We start from the raw sequence: 27,298 nt of genomic DNA, 5'->3' as shown, positions 1-27,298 counted from the left end.
TACCACGCGGCCCGGCGCATTGTGGGGCTCGTCACTGGCGGGGGCCCGCCGGGGGCTGTAGTTCTGGGCGGGAACCGAGCGGAAGCCATCGGGGCCCTTCCTCAGTCGCCGCTGTGTTGCATGCGGGGCTGCGGCGGGAAGGAGCGGTGCCGGAGGGAACGCAGCGTGGGGCGGGTAAGCGAGAGCTCGGCGCCGGCCCGGGGCTGCTCTGCCGCCTCACGGGCGAGCGGCGCGCTCCGTGCCTCACACCCCTGCAGGGGTTAACCCTCCCTCCTCTCGCCCCTGGGGCCGTTCCCCGCCGGGCCGCGGCACCACCCGGGCCGGAAGGCACGGCGGGCCGCGCCGGGCGTGCGGCGGCTTCCCTGCGTCTGCTTGGGCTCGGAGCTTGGGGCCCGAGCGTGAGGCGGTGTCCGGGGCTAGCCCCGCGGTTCCGGGCGGAGAAGGAATTCGGCGCCTGTCCGGGTTGGCAGCTGACAGGACTCTTTCGGCGGTGGTGATGCTCTGATGTAACGTAGCGCTGCGTTGAGCTCCGTCTGTTCGGTGTAAGCGGGGGCTGCGGGGCGGCGGTGCCCGCAGGCGGTGCCCGGGGTGACCTTCAGCGGCCCGGGGTGCCCGTCAGCGAGCGGGCTCCCTGGAGGGTTCTGTCACCGCCAACACGAGGCAGCCCTCGCTGGTGACATCTTAGTTGTTGTCCTGCTTGTGTAAGGAAGGCAAGGAAATTCTGGCTTTTAGCAACTTCTTAATCACGTTGTTACATTTTTATCAGCTGATTAAACTGGAGTACAAATATCTGTCAGTAAATGTCATTTACTCTGTCGACCATGCTAGTGGAGAAATGTAAGTGGAGTGGCATGCTCGTATTTTTATTTTTAATGCAGTCTTCAGCTGTTGCATAGGTACCTATTTCTTGGTTATGTTTCACAGTTACTCTCGACTGATTATGACAGTCTGATGCAGATGTCTGATATACTAATAAAGCAACATTAGAAAGTGACAGTCGATGGTAGGTTTGTTTTCAGATACTTGTTTTCGTTCAAAAGATGTAGTTCTTAGTAAAAATAGGCAGAACTTCTTTTTAATTACAGTTCTGACACTGAAGCTAAATTGAAAAAAAATTATTTTCCAATACCTGCAATTTTTCCACTCTGTAATGGCAGTGTGATTATTAGAGCTGTATCTGTTTATTGAATTTCTGTTATGAGTATCTGAAGATGTAGTTTGAAGAGCATTGGGAAACCACAGACTTTCCTGATGGTGGTTTGCCTCTATTAGTGGGCTTTTGGAATTAATATTGTGCAGTTGAAGCACTGTCTTTCAGGAATAACAATTGTGATTTGTTGATTAGTCTTCCAAGAAAACACAAACAGAGCATTTTCACAGAGATGGCTACAAAAAAGAAGACATCTTTTTTTCTGGTTTGATTGCTAGTGATATTCTGGTGACTGAGCTGTATAGATCAGTTTGATTATTTCTAATACTGAATTATAGCTTAAAATGCTGAGCATTGGCTGGGGTCTGTGTCAAGGAATTGAAACTACTTTTTTGGGATGATCAGCCATGCATCCATTGAAAGTGTTAGTGACTTCAGTTACATGTTATTCATGTTCCCTTCAAGTATACTTTATAGAAAACAAGCTTGAGTTTTAAAAGAAGCTGATTACAACCTTTATAATGAAATATTAGCAGAGAACTTAGCAGAATGAGGCATTAGCAGAATGTCACAAGAGCCTTTATTGTATTTTATACCCTAACTAACATATAGACAATCCATGATAATTCTTGATTCCTTTGAGATCATTACATTACTGCGTATATACATAATTTCTTCTGAAAAGAGAAAATTTGAGAGAAAATATGCATACAGACAGTAATGTTTTGCTTGTACATTTACAGAAAAGGAATTAATAGAATTAATTGGGAATTAATAAAACATAGTGTGTGTCTTTAATGTAGGTAACACTCATAGTTTCAGACAAAGGGAGGCTTCAATTAGGCATTTGCTGTTTTTACATTGTACTAAGGATGATAGAGACAACCTCCAAATGTTTAATCTTAACTATAAAGCTGTGGTATTCAACAGAATGCATGTATACATGTACATAAAGCATATATAGATGTACTTAGTTACTAGTGTTGCCACTTTGGAGAATATGAGCTAATACAAATGACAGACAAGGAGAATAAGGGAACCTGGTTAGGCAGAACTGCAGATGAAATAGGATGAGGGAATGTTGTGGCCAGCTTCATGATCCCCATGTGATTCATCATTCTCCAGGAGGTGTTCTCCAACTTCCCCACTGAAGCCTTACCCCCATTCCAAAAGCAAAACAATCCAGAAGATGGGGGGGAGGGGTATTTTGTTTGTTTTCTTACAGTTTCTTATACCATTTTTATGTGATTGAAAGTTTGTTGCAGGGTTGTTTATGATTATTATGGTTGTTTTTAGGATTGTGTTGGCATACTCTTTTTAATTTTTTCCTTTACATGAGAGAAACACAAGCACTAAATAGATTTCTGTGGGGATAGTATTGGCTGAAAATAACAAGGTGTTAGGCATGCAACAAATGTTAATTATGATAGGCAAAGTTTGTGTTCACATAGATTTGTTTTTCAGTTGATAATCCTTTGTCCTTCATCTTCTACTGGATGGTGTTGAATTTGGCCTCTGCTTTTGAGCACTAGTCCTAGGAATGTTTTGGCAGCAATTCAGTGTGGTCATGTTTGCTATAAGAATAGAACTGTTTCATTAACCTTGAAATGCAGAATATGTTGATTGCTATTAGCTGGCTTGACAGCATTCCAGTTTTAGCAGTGGAAAAAGTACTGTGTTAATGACTTGATACAATTTTTTTTAATTGCATACTTACATGGCAGTAAAACTTGGCATCTGAGAATAATGCACTCATTTACTTGGCTTGCTTTTGGAAAATGGGTGTTGTCTTCTCTCTTAATCAAGTTAGAATCTTCTTTGTTGTCAAAATTTTGTTTGTGTTACTTGTGGCCTAATGTCTTGCATCCTGGAATTGTACAGAGGAGCAGACCTAGTTTAGTCTTTCCAAGTATGTTTGCTCTCAACAAATGCAAAATAACAGGAATAACAGTTTATTTTTGTTGAAGTTTGATATTGTTAATATAGATGCCAATATTTTGCATGCATTTTTAACTTTTTTGTGCCCAGAGAAATCACATGTACAGTTGTCTGTAGTTTCCAGTTGCAAAGCAACTCCCTCATCTTTCTCATAATTCAGATTTGAATTGGAGTTCTCTAGTGGTAGAATGTCTTCAGAATTACATCCTATCTTGAGGTGCCCCAACTCTTTCTTCATCCATCTGAAATTGCTTAAAGTGTTACTTAGAAAGGCAAAAACAATTTTTAATGCTTCATAACTATTTTATCTTTCTCTAAGGCTTTAGACAGTATTGCTTTTTCAAGTTAATCTTCACTAGGGTGTTCTGACTCACTGAAGGAAAAATTTATGAAGTCTCTTTAGTGCAATTTGGATTCCCTAGGGCAGATACAGAAGGTGTAGGAATAGTTCCCACTTCTACAAGAAGTGTATATGTACCCCCTGTGTATATATGTGTATATGTACCCCAGGTTTTGGCTCACTGTTTGGCCAAATGATAGCTGAAATGTGAGACACACATTGGGGAGTATAATTTAATCTAGAGAGTACAGAAATACTGAGATTGAGATAGGTATGTATGTATTGTGTATATAAAATGTTGTCTGATATTTCCATCTCTCATGACCCTTCCTTGAAGGATGCCTTCTGAGAAGCACCACCCCTGCATATGGGTTGTTCCCCAATATTTGAATTTCCCTTGTTTTTTTAATTTTCAGTTAACCTATTAGTAAAAGACACGAACGCCAATGGGAAATTGGCCTATGAGGGAGTAGGGGGACAAAACTAATAGGATGTAGATTGGTGTAGAATGAATATAGTAAATTGACAGTGGAAATAATCTTTATAAATAAAGATTAAAACCAATACCTGAGAAAGTTTTCTGGCTTCCCTTTTGGACATGTCTTTCTGCAAGATTTTTATTTCTAGTCCATCTTTTTATAGCATGGTCATATATTTTAAAGCCACATTGTAAATTTTATGGGTTTTATTTAAATGCATTTAATTATGGTTGTGACTTGCAGGAGGAATATACAGTTAGGTAATAGCTTTATAGCTGCAGTGTAGAAGTCTCATGGAGTCACTTTCAGGGTGGAACTGCCCAGTGCTTGAATTTCTACAGAAGTTGCCCCAAAGTAGAGGAAACTAAAGATAAAAGAGGCACTGGAAATGCAAGCATTAACTTTTATGGTGTTTGCTTATCTAGTAAACTTCTCAAAGATTTTACAAATGAGTTTGCCCTTTCAATTCAATAGCTTGGTGTTGGCCTGGTGCTCTAGAAAACGTTTAGCCAAATCACCTTTTTTTTTTTTTCTCTTCTCTTTGGCTGAACTGAGATTGACCTGCAACAAATACTGCTTCTGCTTTGCGCTTAGAGGAGAGATTAAAACCAATCTTGAGAAGACGCAGCATTTATTTTTACATTTTTAAAACTCAGAGGTAAAAGACTGAGTTAGAGTTGTGAAGAAACTGTCCTATGCTGTTGAACTTCGTCTAGCTATATAGTGACTGTTCTTAATACAAAATAGTCATTTGCATGTGTGGATCTACAGCAGTCTTCTTAAATGTCTTTTATTTTGCTGTATTAAGTTGTTTTAGAGACAGAAGTATGTATAGTTCATGCTTTTCAGCAATCCATTTATAAAATAGCCTTTAGGAAAAAAAAAAGCAACAAACTTCTAAAAAGTGCTAGAATAATCTATACATTCATATAGAAAATGTTTCTGAAATCTCAAGTTTTTCTTTTTTATTAGGTGTTTAAATGCATAAGAATTAAAACTGATAAGCAGAGTACATACATAAAGAAATCAATGACAAAACAAGAAGATACTGCTCACAAGAATGAGCTGACCGTAATGGAAGAAAGTTCTTTTCTGATCTCATGCCAAAGTCTACAAGCAGATGAACTGGCAGGCTCCAGGCTTGCTTTAAAAAGCTCCTGCACTGTCCATTTTAATCTTGTCAAATGAGAGGTTGCTACAGACAGCAAAACAAACCTCTGATTGTTGTGCTTGATGATTTGAGATCTTGGGGAAACTGTTGAGTTAATGTTAGATTTTAAGAGAATTTTATGTTAACTGAATGCCAGAGGAGGGAAAATGACACTTGCTTTCACTTTTATATCTTTCTAGAACTACTGTTTTATTTGAAAGGTGATTAATCAGTCTTGATGAAGGAAAAGCATATTTTTACTTTATTAAACTCTTCTGATAGCTTATCTGAATTAGTCACAGTAGTTTCATTCTCTGGTTTACATGAGTCCCTGCTGAAGAGAAAACACAAATTTTATCATGATCTACAAAGCAAATTTCTGATAGGTGCAATTTTTAGTTAACAGACTCCAAAAGGAAAAGTGACTCAAGCGAACAGTTGTATAAAAACTAAACTGTTTAACAATAGAAATGTTAAGGGTGATGGTTTTTTAAAATCTTGCCTTTAGAACCCATCACTTTAAATAAATGTAATGGCCTGAAGAAGACCTCTGTTTAGTTGGAGCTGCTGTCTGTTAGCATAAAAAGGAAATACCTTCATTTCAGTGAATGACCTGAATACACTAAATATTGTATGAAAGAAGATGAATAGTACAGACAAAGAGATATTTGACCAAGTGAGTCCATGTTTAAGGTGAGATATCTGCAGGGAGAAAACATGTTTTTAATGTTACCTTTTACATGTACTGTGTAAACTGCAAATAAAATGCTTGTTTGCCTTTTTTTTTTTTTTTTTTTAAAAAATAATTAATTATAGTACAGAGGGGAAATTCAGACTAAAAGAGACAAAGTCACACCAATTTACCTGTCTCCCTTGAAAGGGTGAAATCTGTTAAACTTTGGCATTCTCTTTGTTTTATTTTTAGGTGATGGGTGAGCTGAGAAGCTGTTGAAGCTTATATGGAATACTTCTACTGATCAGTAGTAGCCCAGATGAAATAAGTATGTCCTAAGATGGCAGTAGATCTGGAATATGAACCAGCCTACAGAAGTGAGTTGATGCCAGATTTGTGAGTCTTGATGGCTCTCACTTACTCTGTCTCTAAAACCAAAGCCCTCTTTTTTTACCAAAGCAATAAAGGAATGGTGCACAGTTTGATTACAGAATGCTCTTTCCAAGGAAGTGAACTGTGAAGGAAGGACTCATGAGTTTTGATCCCAGGGGCTTGGAGAGCATCCCTGGTAAGTTGAAGAATTACTATTACAAATCTTGAATGTGTCTAACTTGTCATAAAGCACCAAACTGAAGACAACCTTATGTTTCACAATCTTTGTACTTTGCTTATGTGATATTGCAGAGGAACAACAACAGTGGGTCCATTTGACTCACTGGTAAAGTCAGTGTGCACTGTAAAGTACTGTTTGTAAAATTCTCACTGTTAATAGTCAACATCAGTGGTTTTTCCATTGAAAGATACTGCAGACAGTATTCATCTTGAGTGGAAATCTTGCAAAGATAATCATTGCATACCATTGATATTTTATCAATTTCGTCTTAATGGGTTTTTTTTTGCAATAATTGTGAAGATATTATGGGACACACACAACACCCTGCAACACAGAAAGACCTAAACTTTGATTGCAGGGGTTACAGTATCTTATTTCTCAGAGTGTGATTGCATAAGGATGATAATGTAATTTTATACTTGTTCCCTGATTTCAAATCAGTATTCAGTTGATTTTACTTACTTTTAGATTGTTTACATCTATGTTCCTTATCAAACCAATGCATAAAACAGAAGAACAAGAAAAATGTGAATTTCCTTCAGAAAAGGGAAGTGTAACAACTGTGAAAAGTCAATGACACTTTAGGAAATCAATAGCTGGTAAAATGTAGGTTTGTGTTTTATCTCAATGAAGAGGAAAATCTAGAAATTGAAACTCGTTACATACATTATATTCAGGAAGTTGGAGGGACACAGTATACCATCTTTTCATTAAGTTCTGAGGTCAGCTGGGAGTGAGGGACTTAAAAGTACTGCAGTATAAATCAAGTATTGATTCAGTAAGTATTCTGGTATTTTGCCTGGTACAGAAAAATTATTTCCAAATCCACCAAAGATTTAAGAAGTATTTTTTAGTACACAAAATGTATAGTAGTGTAGCAACACTATTAAATTTTACATATATTTAACGATACACTGTTACTGGCATTTACTCTTTCAGATGGCTGCTCCAATGAGGACCTTCCTGAGGTGGAGCTGGTGAGCATGCTGGAGGAACAGTTGCCAGATTACAAGTTACGAGTGGACTCTCTGTACCTGTATGAAAATCCAGACTGGATTCAGCCCACAACTTGCCATGGCCGGCTGCCAGAGATCGCTTCTCCAGCTCATGAGGAGGACTCCTTCCATTACATGAGTGAGTCGGTACTTATGTCCCCAACTATTGAAGGTACAATTATCTAGAAACAAAGCATTGTGCTAGAAGAGATGTAATACACGAAATATGAGTGCGCAGCAGCTCTGTTTTTCAGGAATATTAATGGTGCTGTGGTTGATTTGGTGATATTCCCCTGATGTTTGGTGTCAGCAATGCTTGTGAAGTGCTGTCAGTGGTTTCTTCTGGAGATAGAAAAGGAATGAATGGCAGATAGGTGGGTACTAGATCAATGCTGATCACTGCCTCCCAGTTCTAAAAATACTAAGTAACTTATTCCTAAACTTATCAAATGGTAAAGAAAAAAATGGACAGCTTCAATCACATGAAGAAACCTTTAATTTGTTGAAAAGAAAATGTATAGAAAGTTGCTGAATGAACTGGACACTTACTTGCTGGTAGTTTCTAAGTGATTTCATGTGAGGAGAATGCATTGTAATCTCTTCAAAGAAGTGGGGAGGTCCTGTTTCCTCCGTGAATTGGAACAAACCACATAGAAGAGTGAACTTGTTATTTATATACAATCTGTAATGATTACCTCTTCCTTGTACATGCCACCTCTGAAGGGTTTGGGTTTTTTTTTTTGTCATTTTTCTTTGTAGTTTAAACTTCCCAAGGGCATAGCAAAGGAGTCAAGAAGACTAAAACATTACCTCCCAAGAATGCAGTACTCAACAATTTAGAGTGATCTTGTTATGAGTTGACCTTGCAGGCTTTGAACTCTTTTAACTGTGGAAAGTAATTGGAAAGCCGCTTAATGTTTATTGCTCAGTCTGTTTCTGATAATAATATTGCAAGCATAAATGATTTTATAGTGGAGTGAATGTTTTTGTAGTTCACTGGAAGCAGTTGTGCAGTTGGTGGGGTGTGTACTTGCCTCCAAGTGTTAATCATAAAGAGGTGGGATCAGAGTCTATCTGTGCTGGATGGAGCTTGACATGAAACACAGCTCTGCTGAAGCTTTCTGCTCAGCACCTCACCCGTGTGACAAAACACAGGGCTCCAAAGGACCTTTGGTCAGTGTGAGCTTGCATTTTCAGCCTGCAGGGAGAGGGAGGGGTTTTATCAACAAAGTTTTCATGAAGCCTGTTGTGTATTATTTGGCTGTCAAGGTACTGCAGAAAGGGCTGTCTTCCTATTTCTCCCAGAGGGAAGTTCTTTTCAAATAAAGTGTCCTGTGAAAACAGTAAACTGCTTGTAGGAGTTTTTTAAGCTATAAATGTTTTCTTGGAACAGTGACTGAAATTGAATTAAAATGTAGCTGTTAAGCATAACATACAAAACTAATTCTTGTATCAATTAAGGACACTTTTGTAACTGCTGATAAAAGATAAATATGGTTTATGTTTCTTCTAGAAATTGCCCAGACATTGGTTACACTTGAAATCATAGTAGCTTTTTTGAGACTAGTAACCTACAGGGGCATACCAGGAAGGTCCCAGACAAATACAGATATAAATCAAATTTTAGTTATAATTATTGTTGAATAGCTTGTTAGGTAAAATTTTAATCTTTCTTTGTTGCCTGAAATTGGGAATAAATGTGACATGAAGCATGACATGTAGTTTTAACTGTGTGTCTTCCTCCCCCTGTATATGTATGGAAATATTTTTATAAATTTTTTCAAGAGAGAATGCTAAATAGATGGTTTGAGTGAATTTTTAGTTGAGAAAAAAGTCACAGAACAACACAGCAGTTATTGCACTTCAGCTCCTCCTCTTTTTATGGCTGCTGCTGCCTATAAGAAGGTCTCTCCCATAACCAGTTGGGTTCACACTTGGCAGTGTTTTCAGTGAGGTGGAAGAATATTTTTGGCTTCGACTGTGCTAGCATAAGAAATCCTGAATTATTTGGAACCACTTGGTATGTGTGAATAAAGGGTCATGGCACAACATAACAAGAATTTTAACCAAAATGAAGAGTTGCTTGCAACTTTCACTTGGCAAGGTGAGTATTGCACATGCTTGTGTTCTCAAGACAGAATTCTAATAAATTGTGTGTAGTTTTGATCCTGAACTGAGAGAAAACACCAAAATTTACTTCAAGCTAAGTTTCAAAGCTGTTGGTTCTGTGATTTTAGTTATCAGAGTAAAGATATTTGCTCTTGATTTTAGGAACTTACCTACCTGAGTAACTTCTTACGGAATTAGTGTAAATTTTTATTAAAGGGACTGGATAGAAACTTGTCACTTGAAATCATTATTCTGCCAAGAATAGTTAGCACAGGAGAACTGGCTATAATATTCTGCCTGTAATGGCTGTAACTTAGTTATGTAAGTGCAGTGAATTTTCCAAACACTAATAAGCTGGATGAGTTTGGAGTCCCCTTTCAGCAGCCAGTATCAGCAACCAATTAGTACAGTAAAATTGTCCTCCAAGTGCACTTTGTGCTACTGATAGATAGGTACTTTGAATTTAGTGGAGAGTTTTTATTTTTTCTGTGCTTAGAAGTACAATTAGTAAGTGACAGTGCTATAAGTTCAAAGTTCCTGCATACTTAAACAGCATGTGTTGGGTTTTTGTGCCTACTGATCTACTTGATGATGAAAAGCATTTGGTTTGTTACTTTGATATATTTTTCTTTTAAGCTTTTAGACTAACAGTAAAACTTTTCCATCTGTGTTGTTCTTCCTGTTCTTCTATCTTTCAAGATTACAAAAATGATTCTTTTGTTACTAAACTGCAACTTGGTTTTGATCTTAGCATAGCTGTAGTGTAATGCTTTAAAAGGTTAATTGTGGGCATAATGTATGTAAAGGGTATAGACAGCTTATGTAACATATGTAGATGAAGTTAGTGTGCACTTTAGTATCTCATAACTAAGTCTGTATTTCTCAACAAAACAAACAAAGAAAAGAACTGATGTTGGAGTCAGCAGCACAGTGTGTGTCCTTATCTCTGATACCTGGCTCTGACATCCAGGAAAGCACTGAATTTCATATAACACCATGGAAACAACTGTTAAAGTTAAATAGAAGAACTAAGAGTGTGTGTAAGTTAGAGAGTTTTCTTAAGTCACTGGGTGAAAAAGTTAAAGTTTAAGCTAGTTTAGAAAATAAGAGGCAAGATGGAGGAATTAGGGCGTTGTCTCATTTCCTTCTTCTTCCTTCTTCATCTTCCTCTTCTAAGTTTTTGGGTAGTATTAAGTGATTGGATAAAAAGTGCTGCAGTGCAGCACACAGGTGTTGGGTCATTGGGTCACTAAGAAAAATAATTTACTTGGCATTTGTTAATTGGATAAATAGACATATAAAAGGTGTTGAAGAAGTTCTTTATTAGCCATTTTGCACATTTCTATCTTAGTGCATGTAGCTCCTTGTGCCTTGTATACATGTAATATAGATAAGAGGAGAATAAACAACCAAGCCTGAACAAGAGAAAACTGCCTCTCTCTCATCAATCTCAGTCCAAGGGGAAAAAAGAACCCAGCCACAAGTGTCCCATCAGGACAAACTGATAATCTATACCATTATGTATTCAGATTAAGAATGAGATTTAAACAAGGTAAAGAGTGAAGGAAATCTTGAGATCAAACCCACAATAATCCCATTTTGCAGTTTAGTGGAGATGGAATTCGTTTCAAAACAGGTTAATTTAAACCTTCAGCTTTAGCAGATGCTTCTGTAATTTTTAAATTTATATTGCTGCTTCTTCACTTTAGTGATCCTGACATCATAAAGCAAAAATAGCAAATTGCTGTTGAGCTTAGCACAAACATTTATCACCTGATAGAGAGATGTATAATTCTGCTTCTGAAGGAAATTATGTTTAAATGGTTTCCTAAAAGGTCTAAGAAGGTGTTAATAGTGCAAAAACTATGTTTGCACATGCATTTATTTTTTGATTGTGGTAGATGCATGTCAGAAAACCATCTGTTTCCTTACATTTTAATTCTTTCTCCTCTTTGTTCTCTTTTTCCCCTCTATATCTTTCATTATCTGTCACTCTAGCTCTTATTGAACTTCCTTCCTCCTCCTTGGATGGATCTCACAAATTTGCACAAGGTAATTAAGAAGCCTTTGTTACTGCCATCTTCTTTTGATTGGGACATGAACTAGAGCAAACCAATGCTTTGCAGTTTTAGCACTGTGTTTTGTTCAGAGGCATCACAAATTTTTCACGCATTCCTCACTTAGTCCTGTTTGTCCAATCCTACTCTTTCTCAGTTTTTTTAATAGTTTTGTAAACTCTTGAAACATTGGAGTAATTTGATTACTAAGATAGCATTTACTGCTACATCTAAAATGCAGAAATACATTATTTTATTTCTTAGTTATTTCCAAGATGGTCAAGCCCTTAATAAATGCATTTCCATGACTAGTCTCAGGAGTCTCCATACTTCCTGCATATAGCTGTCACACAGCCTAGTGGGAATTTTGCTTCAGGGCTAAAGTATGTGTTCAACTATATTTGGATATGCTCCAATATATTCTTCCTCCTCTCCCCAGCAGGCTGGAGGATTCAATTGCTAATTGCTCTTAGGAGTTTTTTTTTCATTTTGTAAATGTAATACCTCATTTATCAGTCTCCCAAATAAGTATTGTTTGACATTACTGAAGCTGAAGATGCATTTTCATAGCCTCTGCTAGCTACATCAACCAAGTATTGTATTTGTATATAAATAACATCCTCTGAGTTCAGCTCTCCCACTTCTCACAATCTTCTTGTCTTTCTGTCAATGAAATAAGCATGTTTGTCTCTCTTCAGTTCTTGGCACAGATAATGTGGAGCAGAAAGACTACAGTCAAGCTGACATGGTCAAACGTCTGTTAGCTGAGGTATGCTTGTCTCTATGTTAATACAATTGAGGGAATGTGTTTGAGGGAGAGCTTTATTCAGCTGCTGACCATGAAGTTATCTTCAAGAGCTGCTTATCAAACACATGGGTAATGAGAAGCTGCCCATTTGCTTGCACCATCTCAGAAACAAAATGTAATGAAATTATGGGCAGGCACCCATGAAGCCAGTGAGTATAAAGTAAGAAACAGCTTTCTTCTGATTTCCTGTTTCTCTTCTGCTTCTACCCTTTCACCACTGTTTAAGCTGAGTAGTCTGTTCTGGAGAAAGTGTCACTGGGAAGGCCACAGGCCTAAGTAAATGTGATTTTTGTGTGTGTGTGATTCAACAGGGCCCACATAGTCTTTGTACTCAGCACAAAACCCAGAAATATCCCCAGGTTTCGTGCTTTCCCCTCCTATTACTGCAAATGGCTATGAAAGAGAATATGCTGTATCAAAAACCACACTTGTGGATGTGTTCTGGATCCAAGTGATGAAGCATTAATAATTTTCTATTATTATTCTATATTCAAACACTATTTTTCTAGTGTTGATCCATTTGAGTGTGAATGGGGATCTCAGAGTGGTGATGCATTGAGCAATATCTAGGAGAATCTAAAACTACTCTGAATTTAAACCTTACATGACCAAAAGAAACATTTTTTTCTCATTTTGTGAGCAGAAAGATCGGGACCTGGAACTGGCAGCACGAATTGGTCAAGCCCTCCTTAAGCGAAACCATCTGTTGATGGAACAGAATGAAGCACTGGAAGAGCAGTTAGGACAGACTCTAGACAGAGTAAGTGGTCACTTTTCTTTATTTTTTTTCCTTGTTTTAGGTCTTTTTTGCATTTTTCTTTTTTTCCATTTATGATGGTGGTAACAGGATTAATAGAAATATATCATTTTGTAGTGAAAGGGGTATTGGTGCTCTCTGACTACAGAAGTGTGCTTAGATGTCATTCTCCTAATCATTCTTTGATCACTTTTTGCAGTCCAGGAATTAAATAAGAAGACAACATATTGTAATTACTGAGAAATTATGAAAATGTTAGATATCATTAGGGTACATCAGATCATCAGTCTCATTTCCCACCGTTAAACGAAAAATGGACTAGTATAAGTTAAAATAAGAGATTGGTATCTAACATGAGCTACTATATAACAACTTCGTAAGTGAGGAAACAGAAAATGAGCTGGTTAATGGGGTGCTTACACTAAGAGTAAACAAATGAATAAATAAAATGTAATGAAAAGTGAATTCCAATCTTCACTCCATCTCTTCCTTTAAGCACAGATTCTTAATCTAACCTTTTCTTTGTTTTTCTTTCTTATAAGAAGAATTAAATAGTTAACAAATAACCGTGTGGTCAACAGATGTAGTGTAGGCTACAGAGAAATGGCTTCAGCTGCTTGTATAAAACAGTATGCTGGTAATAAGGATGTACTCATAATCAGCTGCAGGACAGCATAAACTTAGGTACTCATCTAAAAATGTGGATAGGCAAAATAGATTTTATCTAAATGAGATCTGTCTTTTTTTTTTTTTTTTAATTGTCCTACAGATCATTTAATGTGCAGACTGGAGGGTACCACTCTGTTCATGTAAATAGTTGTCTCTCAATCCTTCACTCCAGAAACAGCAATTCAGGGTAATGGTCATAATCAAAACGATAGCTAGCATGTTAAAATGAAATAATGCATCAAGGCAGCTGGAAAATGATTTTGCACTAAACTATTTTAAAAGTAGGTTCTGGTGTTCATTTTTGTGGTGTCTTGAATTTTCAGTCTCCCTTGCAGTAGTAAAATTAGGACTTTGCAAACTTCCTGTGAAATAAACAGAGCTATTCAGGAGCAGTGGTGTTCTAGGGGCTGCATAAATAATACAGTATGATATTGTATATGTATAGTGTGTTTCATGTGGTGGTGATCTTCACTTGCTCTAGGTTAACCAGCTGCAGCACGAGCTGTCAAAGAAGGATGACCTGCTGCGTATTGTTTCCATCGCTTCTGAGGAGAGCGAGACAGATTCCAGCTGTTCCACACCTCTGCGTTTCAACGAGTCTTTCAGTGTCTCCCACGATCCACTGCAGCTGGATGTCCTGCAGGACAAACTCCGAGAGCTGGAGGAGGAGAACCTGGCTCTGCGATCCAAGGTACATCCGGCTGGTGTGCTGTATGTGCTGGGTGTGAAATGAGTCTTCACAATCCAGTGCCAGGGTTTTTCTTGAAGCACATGGCTATTTTGTGCATGTTTCCTCCATGCCCACACCCTTCTGTTTCCTTCATTCCTCATTCTCCCCAGAGTTCTCTAGCAGTCTGTTCTCAGTGCAGTTGTGATACATGAAAATGCATGGGAACATACGTAAGCACCCAGCAAAAGTACTTGGACACATCAGGCCCTCAAGCTCATGGAGTTTGTTTTGATATAAATCTGACTGCAATGAGCAGGAGTATTTGGGGAATTCCATTCTGTTGCCATTGTTTTGGTCAGAAGATATTTAAGGGTTAATAAGCTTCCACTTGAATTATTTTAAAGAGACACTTAGTTGTGACTATGTGATGAGTTTCTCTATTTTAACTGGTCTCTCATGTGTGTAAAACTTGAATACAGGCCATTAATACTAGATGTGCCATTAGAAGGACAGAGCTAAAAGGCCAGACAGAAAATGACTATAAAATGGAACCAACAGTAAAGGTTCCAAGAATTGGAATCTACAGATGCAGTGTCTTTTTTTGGTAGTGAAGAGTGGAACTTGTAAAATAGGACATTGTTTAAAACTGGGTACTTTCTGTTGCCTCTAAGGAAAGGGGATGTTGTTTATTTTGTGTGTGGTGTTTTGACTTTTTTTATGTGAGTCTTTCCCAATATAAGCTTGTTACACCAGTACCAGACTATTTAATATCAACAAAATACACTTCTGCCCTTGTTTTGTGTCCAAAATACTCAGCCTGAGATGCACATTCTTCCTAAAACTCCCTAAGACCAACTGGATACATTAGTAGTGCTGTAGGATAAGAAAGAGAAGATCAGATTGCCTTTACTTTGCTCATAAGCCTGTATATGACTGCACAAGTTTACAGACCAACAAGGGCTTAATCATTCTGTGATACAACATAACCTTCAGTGACTTGAAATAGCCTCAATTACAATGAGCCTTTATTTGCTTTTTTTATTTCCTTCCATGTGACAGCACTATGTAAAGAAGTGTATTTGCCTGCACTTGTGTAAATGTACTGTTTGCTGGGATACTCTTTAAAACCATTTGCTGAGTTTTACAGTGTGAGTCCCTTACTGGCAAACAGTCCTGAGTGTAGAAGGCTGTCTGTGCTAAATGTAACATTACCATCCTCACAATCAAAAGAGAAGTAGGAATCTAGAGTGCTTCATGTTGTTTACAAATGATGTGATACTCAGTCTCTGGCCCAGAAACTTTAGACTAAATTGACAAGTTGGGAATATGGAGGAAAGCTGTTCTACCAAGAGCTTTTCAGTGCCATAAGAGAGTTGGCTAACATCAGTCAGTTTTCAAGATTTTTAACTTAAGTTTTTTGAAGCAAATTAAATTGCTTATTTCTGATTTCTGTCTTAGTTCACTTTCCCTACCAAATTAAATCTTTTTGCCTTTTTATTAGAGCCAAGAGATCAGGCTTTGTTCTGCAGTCTGTCTTTTACTCAAAACACCTGTAAAATTTTGGCAAGCAGGTTATGGTGGAAAACACAGTTGCATAGAATTTTTGAATAGAGTGGGGAGACTCTTCAGTTGCAAGAATTTTAGAAGTAAAAATTTATAACGTTATAGATAAACTGAAATTGTTACTGATAAATGAATAATTTTCTCTAAGGCTTGCCATCTGAAGTCAGAAACCATCACATACGAAGAGAAGGAACAGCAGCTTGTCAATGACTGTGTCAAAGAACTCAGTGAGTATCCAGGCTGTATTTTGCAATGGCAGGATGGTAGGTGAAATACCTAGTGCCTAAACTTTCTTAGCTAACCCTGAATCCAAAAATGAGCTTCAGTAATTTATGCCAGTCATTGAAGTCTTGCCCTTTGCCCAAGAGCAAGGTTGTTTCTGTATTTCACCAAGTCTCACTCTGGTATTAAAATTCAGCTGTGTGTGTCATGTTTAGAAGGGGGAATTGAACACAAAAGGTAATGTTCTTAAACTGAAGCCTACAGTCACTAGAAAATCAACAAAATATTCTTCTTGTATATTCAGCACACTTGACACTGAAATGGGTCAGTGTACAGACTCTTAAAACTATGAACACATTAGTTTTAAAATATGTTATGAACCAAAGAATTTAAATTAGCAAGTGGCTTGATTTGTTTAGAGCAGTTGTTTGTATTTGTTTTGGGGAATGCTTATTTGCAAGAATTGCAGCTACTCTTATATAAATGCATGCTAAGTATTCTGAAAAAATAAAGAACAATACCTTTTTTTATCTGTAGTCATTTGATGTGTATTACTTCCTTTGTGCATAATAACCTTAAATTATATTTAAGATTCTCTTTTTTCTATACAATCACCATAAAGAAGACTGGGTTGCTGCTTAATTTTTCTTGTTACAGATGGACATAAAATACTATTAATTAATACTTAGTTGGTTAATTTACACTGATCCACTGAGAAAATATGCATCTTTTGCAAATAGGAGTTAGTTCAAATATGCTATTTTCCTTCAGTGAGAATGTCTGTGAGTTCACCTTTTTATGCAATTACCTAGCATGAGTAGGCATGCTAGGTAACTTAGACTCACAGAAATAATCTTCTAAAGCTGTGTTGCCTACAGCTTTAAAATTTGCATTTTCAGGAAAAAGGTATCTGAATGAGCTTAAATGCCCATAGGCCCATAAGCAGGGCCTTGTTCTGCAGTAAATGTGTGAGGTACAACAAGCACTGAAGTTGTAGTGTGACCTTTATGCAAGATTGATCAGACTTTCTTGTGACTGGGCAATGCTTTCGGGGCAAGTGTACAAACAAGGCTAACTGCATAAAATTATTTTAGCTCTTGGAGTTGCTTTGTCATCTCACTTTGTGAAGTGCTTGTTAAAAGAAAAGAAAAAAAAAATCAGGGAACTGTGTTCAGTGGATTTTTGGGGAATAGATAGTGACCGAGATCGAGAGTGTATGTTACAGTTCACAAGGTTTGACAAAATGCCTTTGCTTACAGTGGCAGTTAATAAAAAGATTAATTCAGAACCAGACTTTTCCAGCATATTCCATGTCTGGCCTTGATCATGAGTCATTATGTCATTTGAAATTGTTTTATTGTGGTCATTTCACATACTGGTCATGTGTATTTTAGATTCTGCATGCTTATTTCTTAATATGTTAGACCTGCATTTGAAATGAACTCTTTTTCCTCCTCCTCCCCACTGTTAGTCTTTTCCTTATGGATATTCTAACACACCTACTTTTATGTATTATGAATTGATTTCCTAAGAGTATTGGTAGTTTTGCAGATTGCTGTTGACTTTCACTCATCCTTTCTAGGATTTAGTTTTCGTTTGGGGCTTTTTTTTTTTGTGGGAGAAGGTCTCGACTAAGTTCCTTTTGTGTTTCATAGGGCAAACAAATGCTCAGATTTCCAGAATAACAGAGGAGTTGTCAGAGAAGAGTGAGGAGGTGATTCGCTACCAGGAAGAGATCTCATCCCTTTTGTCCCAGATTGTTGATCTTCAGCATAAACTCAAAGAAGTAAGGGAATGCTGGTAAAGTGTCTGTGTGCACACAGGTGTCTGTGCAGCTTGTGCATGCCAGTGCTTACAGCAGGCAAAAATTGACTTGGCCACGGGGTTGCATTCCAAGAGAGTGGCGGTTCCAGGAAGGTCTGGCAGAGGATCAGTCTCTTGGGGAAATCGGCTGAGAAAATGATGAGCACCCTTTTTGTGCTTTCAGAATGTGATTGAGAAGGAGGAGCTGAAACTTCACTTACAAGCCTCCAAAGATGCTCAGAGACAACTGACAGCAGAGGTACTTAAGACTTCCATATAACATACATTTAGAGAAGTGTTTGGGATAGAATACAGGAGAAGGAAAACAGAGAGAGTGGGAACTACTGCTTTTTAATTATGTAGAATTTTAATCTTTCAGTGTATTAAGTCATATGATTGGAGGAAAAGAATAATTATTTTATTTAAGCCTACACAAATATTTTTGTAGTTCACAGGAGAACAAAAGTCAGGAAGTGTGTTTCAAACAGGGAAGTCTTACTATTCTTAGCTATGAGAAAATGAGTGCTTTAGTGTGACTATTACTGATTATATCAATAGTACTGTGGTTCATAAGATTTTAAGGCAGTTCTCGTTTTTTTGCTTCTTTTGCATCAGTAGTTGGTGTATTTGCATTTTTTATGTATTTTCCTTTGAATTTCATCATACTTTTTCCTCTTTTGAATCTTTGTGCTTTGTCACTAAAACCACTACGGGTGCTGTGCTGTTGTCCATTCCAGTTGAGGGCATGTGCCCTGCAGCTGGAAGAATCTTACCTAGAATCTGCCATTCTAGGTTACTGTAGGAGTTCATTCAGTTTCAGTCTGTCTTCTCGCTGAAGAGATCACGTGAGGATGGCCTCTCTTCTCTTCCAGCTCCATGAGTTGCAAGATCGGAATGCAGAGTGTCTGGGGATGTTGCACGAGTCCCAGGAAGAAGTGAAGTTGCTGCGCAGCAGAGCCAGCTCTGTCGCTTGTCTCTGCCACCTGCAGTCCCGTGGAGCATTTCCTGTGGTAACCAGCACCTCTAGCATGGCACACACCAGCTGGCACACACAGCTGAGGCAGTGAGCAGCTCTAGCAACTCAACAGGAGCCTTTGCAGGAGCTGCAGCCAGAACTACTTTGTAGTAGGCAAAGGAGCTGATGTGTTGGTTTTTCAATTCCTCAATGTGTACACTTTTGAGAAATTTAGGAAATTAACTGTTCACTTGACATATTGTGACACTGCAATTATTTTTCCTTTTTATATGCCATTTCTGTTTAATAAGGGAATTGGCATGACCTATACCTTACGCTCAGGTGTGCTAGTGTCTTGTTTGATGTTGGTGTGAATTTTATAACTCAACAGTGTTTCTTTAAGAAACACAGCATCTCACATACTCAAAATATCTGGGAATTCTTCAGGTTTCGCTTGGTTGCTCTGTGTGTATGGAATCACTTGTGTACACTTGTAAGAAGTGCTCTTAAAACTGTAGCTTAACTAAAGCAACCAACATACAGAGTACATAAAGAAACACAAAGGAAAAGCAGGTGTTGCTAATGAAAACTGAACCCATCCTGGTCACACATGGGTGTAGTTATGGTGGAAAACTGTCCCACATGCCCTTCCTTCAGAGGCAGAAGGGTTTGTCCAAAGCATACTGATACTAGGCAAACAAATGCAGATTGTTAAAAGTAATTTTTATAGGTATTTTCTGCTAAAATTGTCAGAAGGAGGACTTGAACCAAATTTGTGAACTCTTATGGTTTCCATTTTTCTCTAGGATTCCCTTGCAGCAGAAATTGAAGGGACAATGCGGAAGGAATTGAGTCAGGGTGATGAATCTGTTCTCTCCAAGCAAAAGTATGTTTCCAGATCTCTATGTGCTATTTTAATATTTATCCATAGACTTGTATTAATTAAGGTGTAACTGATTTCTGTAACTCCATAAATGCATATATTCCCTCTATGTTTTCATTGTAAATAAAAAAAAGGTTTGTAATATTTGATAATCTTTTCAATTTTGGAACCATTTGATTCTATGAAGAAACTGTGAGTTGCTAAAAGGATGTTATTTCATTCTTTAATTTGCGAGATTTTTTGATCCAGATTCTCTGATGCACAGGGCTAATACTTATAGAAAAATTGCCAGACAAATGATGTTGTAGCTGAAAGATATATAACAGTTTTTAAAGCCATGAAGAACTGTTCGTGGATCTCATAATTCTGAGCAAGAAATAATAAACTGTGTTTCTGAAAGCATATACAAATTATGTAAATAAAATATATACTTCTGAATAGTCTAAAACAGTTATCAGTAGAGGTTCAGGTCTTCAGGTAAAGAAGTGGTAATTCTGATACTTAATAGAGTAGATCTCCTGAAGATATGAGTGTTTAGGCAATCATGTTTTTCTGAACATCTCTTTAGTGAGGTCTGTGCAGAATTTTCAAAGTTTGTTTTTCAGAGATTTTTCTTCATTACATCTTTTTTGCTTCTGAAAACCATGTTTGTTTGCTTGTCTTTTCTGCAGGGATCAACAGAAACGAGTGTTTGACACTGTCAAGATTGCTAATATTATCCGTAGCCGCTCCTCTTCCTTTCCTGCCCCGTTGCCAATCCCTGGATCAAATCGCTCGAATGCTGTTATGACAGCAAAGCCCTTCCAGTCTGGTGTGCATCACTTGGAGAGCCACGCACGGATGGTCCCAGGGAGCAGCTCTGAGAAGAATTTGAAGTAGGAATCACAGCCTGTTACCTTCTTCTGAAAAGAACTGTTTCAAAACTAAACCCAGACTGGATTTCTGCTGTGCAATAGAGAAATAGTTAATTTAATGGGCTTAATATCTATTATTTTTTGATGTTTCTCACAGAGACACTCACAGTCCTGGCCAGCCCGGAACCCCTGGAGACAATGACCTAGTCACAGCTCTGCACAGGCTTTCCCTGCGTCGTCAGAACTACCTGAGTGAGAAGCAATTCTTTGAGGAGGAGTGGGACCGAAAAATGCATTTGCTGTCTGAGCAGAAAGAAGAGGCTAGTGGCTGCAGTACACCAACAGGAAGCTCTTTTTCCCCAAGTACAAACTCAGAATTCACAGATCTCTCTGCCAGCTCTAGTAATCTCCGTGTTCTCCTACCAGAGAAGTTGCAAATTGTCAAACCCATTGAAGGTAAGAGGATGATATTCCTTCTCTCATTAGCAGAAAAGGATTTTATATTTGCCAGCTAAATCATGGTGTGTATAGCTAGGTATGATGTGCAGTAGCAGGAAGCAGTAGTATTTATTTGGTAGGCTCCATGCCAGCGAGCCCATCAGCATCATTTCCTATTTGGCTTTCCTAGAGGGTGCTAAGTGTTAGGCTGCTTCTTGGGATTGCCATCCACTGGATGTGTGGATCACAGTGTGGGCACCAGCCAGCTGCACTTGTTTTCATAAAGCATTCTTGTAACTTGGTACAGTAGTAGGTAATGGCTCTCTGAATCTCTTCTCTTTTGTCACACCAGGATCTCAGACCCTTTTTCATTGGCAGCAGCTTGCTCGACCCAACCTAGGCACCATTCTTGACCCAAGGCCAGGTGTTGTTACTAAAGGCTTTACCCCTCTGTCTGATGATACTGTGCACCACATCTCTGACCTGGAGGAAGATGATGAGGAAGAGGATGAAGGAGGTATAACATTTCAAGCACAACAGTCCTTCCCAGAGGAAAAGAAATGTGCACTGGCAAAGCCAGTGGCAGGGATTTTCCTGCCACCTATTACTTCAGCAGCAGTACCACTCACTGGTAAGAAGCATGGCTAGTGTTTCTTCCTGATTCTATTTAGTAGTGTCCTTTTCTCTATGGAAAGTGTTTGACTGTGTGGTAGTGCTGTCTTTGCTGTTTCTGTACTTCCAAAAAAAGGACTCAAAAAAAATTAGCAGGGGTAATAACATAGTCTTAAACTTCGATTCATTCTTGTATGTCTGTATTTTTACCCTTAATGAATGTAAATTCTTCACATTGCAGCGTCAAATCCAGGGAAGTGTCTATCTTCAACAAATTCCACATTTACCTTCACTACCTGTAGGATCCTTCACCCATCTGATGTCACTCAAGTTACTCCCAGGTATGAGAACTGCTTACATCCTAAATGTTGCTACATAGGATTAAACAGTTGCTTCCTGGCTTTTGGTACATGGACCAGTTTTAAAAAATACTAAGGCAGTTAGGCAAGATGTAGGATGTTACTAATAAAAATAGTTTAATTACAAAGGGAAACAGAATTCTCTAGAGTAAGAGTCAAAACAGGTTAAGGTAACTTGGAGTAAATTTTAACCCTTGAGTAGCAGATGCCTTGTATCATATAGTTATTGTGGAAAAAAAGATTCCATGATAATTTGCTTTCTGATTCTGTTATATTGTTTTTTAAACTAACTAGACAACTATGTTACTATTCTATCTAATAGAGTACAGGTGATCACAGAAAGGTAAATTCATTGGTACTTTGCAGAACAATATTCCCAAGTACTGAAGCTGTCACAGCGAATAGCAATAGTTAAGGTTTTTCGTGAGTCTTCTGTATACTAAAAAGCAAATGAAGAGCAGGTATAAAAATGTCTAATGTGTGTATAGTCTCTGTTTAATTTTTATTTTCTTTCAGCTCCATGAGTGCTCCGTTTTCACTGGGAAATACTGGCAGCAGTACTGGAAACCCAGTAGTGAGCACTCCAGCTGTTCCTTACAGACTCAGCATTGGAGAATTTCTCACCAACAGAAGAGACTCAACTACTACTTTCAGCAGCACAAGCAGCCTGGCTAAACTTTTGCAAGAACGAGGCATCTCTGCCAAGGTTTATGACAGCCCCATGTTAGAAAAACTGCCTTTGCTACAACCCCCTCGAACTCTTCCCATTCCTTCTACTCCACCAAATTCTCCTTCACGTTCACCTTGTCCTTCCCCTCCGCTGTTTGAGCCTCGAGTGCATCACTCAGAGAATTTCCTGGCTTCTCGACCAGCAGAAACGTTCTTGCAGGAAATGTATGGCCTAAAGCCCTCCCGTAACGTCCCAGACGTAGGCCAGCAGAAAATGAACCTCGTGGACAGACTGAAGAGGCTGGGCATTGCCAGGGTGATCAAGCCCCCAGAAACACAGGACCATGGCAAGAGCCAGGGGCCAGAGGTTGGCTTGCAGAGGCATGACTCAGCTGGGTTTTTAAATGCAGGTAGCAACTTAATGGCAGGACTGAGAAGAAACCAGAGTCTTCCAGCCATGATTGGAGCACTGGGAGCTCCTGTTTGCACACAGTCATCAAAAATGGATATACTAAAGGAAGACTAACGGGCCTGAAAGGTGTTTGACTTAGAGCACAGTAAATAATTTGAGGGATGAACATCCAGTACAGGCATTGTTAGGTGTGTTATGGAAGAGTTGGAGAAGGTACGTGCATGTTAAAATGTGGGAGAGAGAAGTGTTGGGATCAAGGAGCAAAGGAACATTGCTTGGGTTTGAGGAAGAAGGTTTTTGTGGGAGATAGGTAAAACCAAAGCTTTATTTCAAGTCCCCCTTCAGTATCTTGTCTTAGTCAGAAGTGAAGACTATTCTAGACATTAAAGGGTTTTAACCCTTTAACCTTTATGTGTAGGCATTTTCTTTTTTTCCACCATATACCCCTAGTATTTACTAGTTGTTTGCAGTCAGGCTACATCATTTAAATATAATATAAAAAATGTCAGTCTGACCAGCATTATCATCCCAAGTTCCTCTCTGCAGCAAACAAATGTGAAAACTTGGATTTATTTTTGTTTTATTCTTTTATTTTTCATTTCAGAAACTGTGCTCTTTTGAACTCCTCCTCACTTTGAGAAGTGGGGGAAAGAACCTTTAGGTCTGTGTAAGAAAGTAATACTTCAGTTTACAAACACAGGATTTATATTTTGACAGTGCAATTATGTTAGTGAGGTATTAACAGATGTTAATTTCTTTCCTGAGCTTGAGAACAAAGCACACAGAGAAATGTGCAATGAATAAGAATTAATCAGCAGGAAAGTGTGTATTGGGGTGAAAATGTCAAGCTAAGAAATCTTTCTGAAGTGTAGTGTGCATCTGTTTAAATGAGGATAGTTTTGTGCACACACATACACACAAATATCTCAGGCACATTTCAGCATTGCAAACGGAAATAAACCCTAGGTGCTTGATTCAGAGTTCCTTTTTAAAGACTTAAATGGAGGGCATTTACTTCAAGGAAAGTGTTGGAAATTCAGAAAACTGTCTCTTGTCTTGCCAAGTACACATCCTGTATATTTGAGAGTTCTCTATTGAACTTTATGCCTTTCATTCATTAATTTCTCATTTTATGCAGGATTTTGTTTAAAAGATTTCATTAAGAGCAAAATTTTCCAGTCTCTATATAGAAACAGGAAGAAAAAAGCTGGTGTTCTTTGTAGCATTTTAATTAATATTGAAATCCAGTGATCAGTGAGGGAGGGTGGTTCTGAACATATCTGAGGCAGACTTTCCAACTCAGAAAAGAACTTCAATTTAGAAATCCGGTTTCTGAGTGTTAATCATCAAAATATTACTGCCCATGCTGCTTTTTTGGTTCCTTCCTGTCCAAGGGTCTAATCACAAGTGAACAATCTACAACAGATGTTTTGTGCAACTTAAGAAAACGTTGTTGTTGCTAGTGACCTGAATAGAAACAGCTTCTTAGTCTTTATGTAAACACTGTACCTATCAACATTATAAAATTATTTGTTTCCATATAATTAGATTTAACAGTTAAGTTTCCCTTGCCTGGTACCATGTAAGTGGGGTATAGCTGGCAGCTGTCTGGGGGTGTGGTGTGAAACATCAGTGCAATTACACCAATTTGCATTTGCCATAAGACAGTAAGGCACATCCTCCATAATCAGCACTCTCGTTGCTGCAGGGGTGAGTGAAGTAGGGCAGGAAAAGAAAGCTTCTTGTTTATGGGAAATTTGTAATGTGGCCTTTCTGATTTTACAGTTCTATAGATCTTGTGATGACTGTTTATTTTTTTTTTTATTTTATTTTTTTTTTTTGTAAAAGGATAAGGTGTAACCACTTCAAACTTGCACAGGGATTCTTAGCAGAAGCTTGTCTGTCAGCAGCGCACAGAAATATTCAGGAACTCCTGGAGTTGCCTTTTGCTCTCTAAGCAAAATCTTACAGTTACAAAAGGTGAATTTTATTTAAAAGACTATATACGGGTTAATTTTGTTTTTTAAATGAAAAATATTTAATTTTTTCATGTAAGTATTTATGTCTGTATGTACTTAGCTGTGCATGGTGTCTTGCCTAGCTACCTACGGTAAGAGTGAAAGGAGGGAGTGCAGTGTTGGTCTCCAGTGGCCTGAGATGGGTATGTCTCCTGTGTATCTGTAACCTCCAGGGAAAGGAGTTAGCAAAAGCTTGACAGTTTGGTACCAACAGAGAAGTGCGGAGCATGTCAAAAGTCCATCCATTTTATGTGTTTACTGTAGGAATACCTGAGTTAGAGATAAATTTTTGAAGGTATTACACTGTGTTTCTAACTGGCTTCCTAACTCCAGCTGTTGGATCAGCAGAGTAGCAAATCAGCTAAGGCAGAATTCCTTTGACAGACCATGGTTCAGGTAAAACTAACCTACAAGCATATAAATTAATGTTTCTCTTGGGAGATGCTTCCCTATTCCATAGCCCAGCAATATAAACTGGCTCAGTTCAAACAGTGCTGTGGGTGTTGAGAGGTCAGTTTGTTCTGTAGCTGAGGTGTATCATCAGATACTTAACATAAGGCAAAAAGAAAATGGAAGAACCTCTATACCATGGTGTTTGTGTGTTTATCCAGTTGGTTGATGCTGTGGTGCAGTATTGTTCAAATTCTGTCATGCATTCATGCCTTTGGATGGTTGTGCACAGTTTAGATATACATGACTGGCTTGCAGTAAAAGGGAAAATTGGTACTTCCAAGTTCACCATTTTGTGCCAAGAAGATAAACCTTTTTTTTTATAACATGTTTCTGAGAACATTTTAGAAGTTACCGTGATTCTAGGCACGATTTGGCTTTTGTTGTCTCTCGTAAGAGAGGTGAGAGGTGACAAACTTGCATGGCTGACATCCTGCACCAGATCTTTTCTTTGAGTAGAGATAGAGCTAGAAGGAATGGAGAATTCCATTTTGGCAGGGTTCTGTTATCTTGCAGGTTTGAGTCAAACACGGATACTAGAAAGAACTTACCTGTGCTTGTGCAAGTTACAAGAGACAGAAGGGAATTCTTGTACTTACTTATTCCGATTGTCTTAAAGCACAGACTTAAAGCTTTCTAGTTTCACTGTTAGTTTTTGATAAACTCGGTGATACCTGCATGCTCAAATTACCTGTGATCAAAATTAAACATCTACTGCAGTGGAATAGCAACGGAGAAGGGGAGTAATTGCATTTGGGCTTCATTTGGCTGTTACATGAGGGAATTACACACAATGTTTGAAGAGTCTGGGATTTTCATGGTATTTTTTCCATCTGCTTTTTGCACTTACTGTTGTTTCATAGTGGAATGTAAATTTGATAATAAACATGTATAACATGCCATTTTTCAGTATATTGCTGATATTCTGTGGTTTGTTCCAGATGTCATCTTCTCTATTACAGTGTTCTGTAACAAACCTAAAATCAGGCCTTTTTGTGGCTAAAATTTATCATGATTATACTGTACCCAGGCTTAGTGAAGTGAGTTGGTATCTGGAGAAGTGGTGGCTTTAGAAGCCAATAAATTGATTTAGACAGTATTTTAGTGTTGAGCCTCACTTTAAAGGAATCTGTTCATATTTTCTGGTACCTCGGGGGGTTTTGTGCACGGGTGGTGTTTTGTGGTTTTTTCTTCCCCTCTTTTACAGCAGCTAGTGAGTTCCTCTAGCATTACAGTGTTAGCACTGCAGCGTTGGCTAACACCACCATGGCTGTTTTTTCATCTCAGTAGCTGATGTTCTGTGAGCCCTGTAGATTTGTGACAAATGGGGGTAGAGATTGAAGCAGTTCTATGTGCATGCCCAACACGGGAGACAATATAAAATGTTTTAAGGAGCTGGGTACTTACCTAGTGACTTTTCCTGTGCTTAGAACTAAGACTCAAAGATCAGCAAGGTAAGTGAACATAAGATAACTGGGTATCTTCAACCATGAAGCTGTACCAGAGCAACTGATTTTCACTGTTGATATTACTCTCTGTAGAGGATGCTCTGAAATCCAGGTCACAGACACATTGTGCTGAGGATGCCGGATGACAAATGCTTAACTTTATCTTGAAGTGTACCAAGCCATGAAGAATGAATTATTCTAAGT

At 38.3% G+C, this 27,298-nt stretch overlaps 1 protein-coding gene across 8 annotated transcripts; it reads left to right on the top strand.

Annotated features, from left to right (window-relative positions):
• Window positions 1-2: 2 nt before the first annotated feature.
• TRAK2 (trafficking kinesin protein 2) lies at window positions 3-26,558 on the top strand. Of its 8 annotated transcripts, none has more exons than XM_015634201.3 (18): window positions 3-174; window positions 5,983-6,107; window positions 6,237-6,298; window positions 7,283-7,510; window positions 11,446-11,499; window positions 12,203-12,273; window positions 12,956-13,072; window positions 14,220-14,429; window positions 16,120-16,198; window positions 17,849-17,979; window positions 18,181-18,255; window positions 18,869-19,006; window positions 19,758-19,837; window positions 20,506-20,709; window positions 20,846-21,144; window positions 21,479-21,757; window positions 21,980-22,079; window positions 22,614-26,558. In XM_015634201.3, exons 3-18 carry the CDS (start codon window positions 6,262-6,264, stop codon window positions 23,290-23,292), a joined length of 2,781 nt encoding a protein of 926 aa, XP_015489687.1. In that variant the 5' UTR covers window positions 3-174; window positions 5,983-6,107; window positions 6,237-6,261; the 3' UTR covers window positions 23,293-26,558. The 8 variants fall into 8 exon arrangements, with proteins under 8 accessions (XP_015489687.1, XP_015489684.1, XP_015489686.1 ...); XM_015634198.3 differs by having other exon boundaries at window positions 6,211-6,298; XM_015634200.3 differs by having other exon boundaries at window positions 6,190-6,298.
• Window positions 26,559-27,298: the final 740 nt, after the last annotated feature.

Source organism: Parus major, chromosome 7 (assembly GCF_001522545.3).
Source record: "Parus major isolate Abel chromosome 7, Parus_major1.1, whole genome shotgun sequence".
NCBI classification, from domain to species: Eukaryota; Metazoa; Chordata; class Aves; order Passeriformes; family Paridae; genus Parus; species Parus major.
The sequence above is the reverse complement of the archived record's forward strand: the minus strand, read 5'-3'. Positions and strand labels throughout refer to the sequence as shown.

What these genes read in the sequence shown, in the direction of transcription:
- TRAK2 (XM_015634201.3), top strand. Translation starts at nt 6,262, where the DNA reads ATGAGTTTTGATCCCAGGGGCTTGGAGAGCATCCCTG. An exon ending in AGAGACAACTGACAGCAGAG is followed by an intron (nt 18,256 to 18,868) that starts GTACTTAAGACT and finishes CTTCTCTTCCAG; the next exon opens with CTCCATGAGTTGCAAGATCG. An exon ending in GTCACTCAAGTTACTCCCAG is followed by an intron (nt 22,080 to 22,613) that starts GTATGAGAACTG and finishes ATTTTCTTTCAG; the next exon opens with CTCCATGAGTGCTCCGTTTT.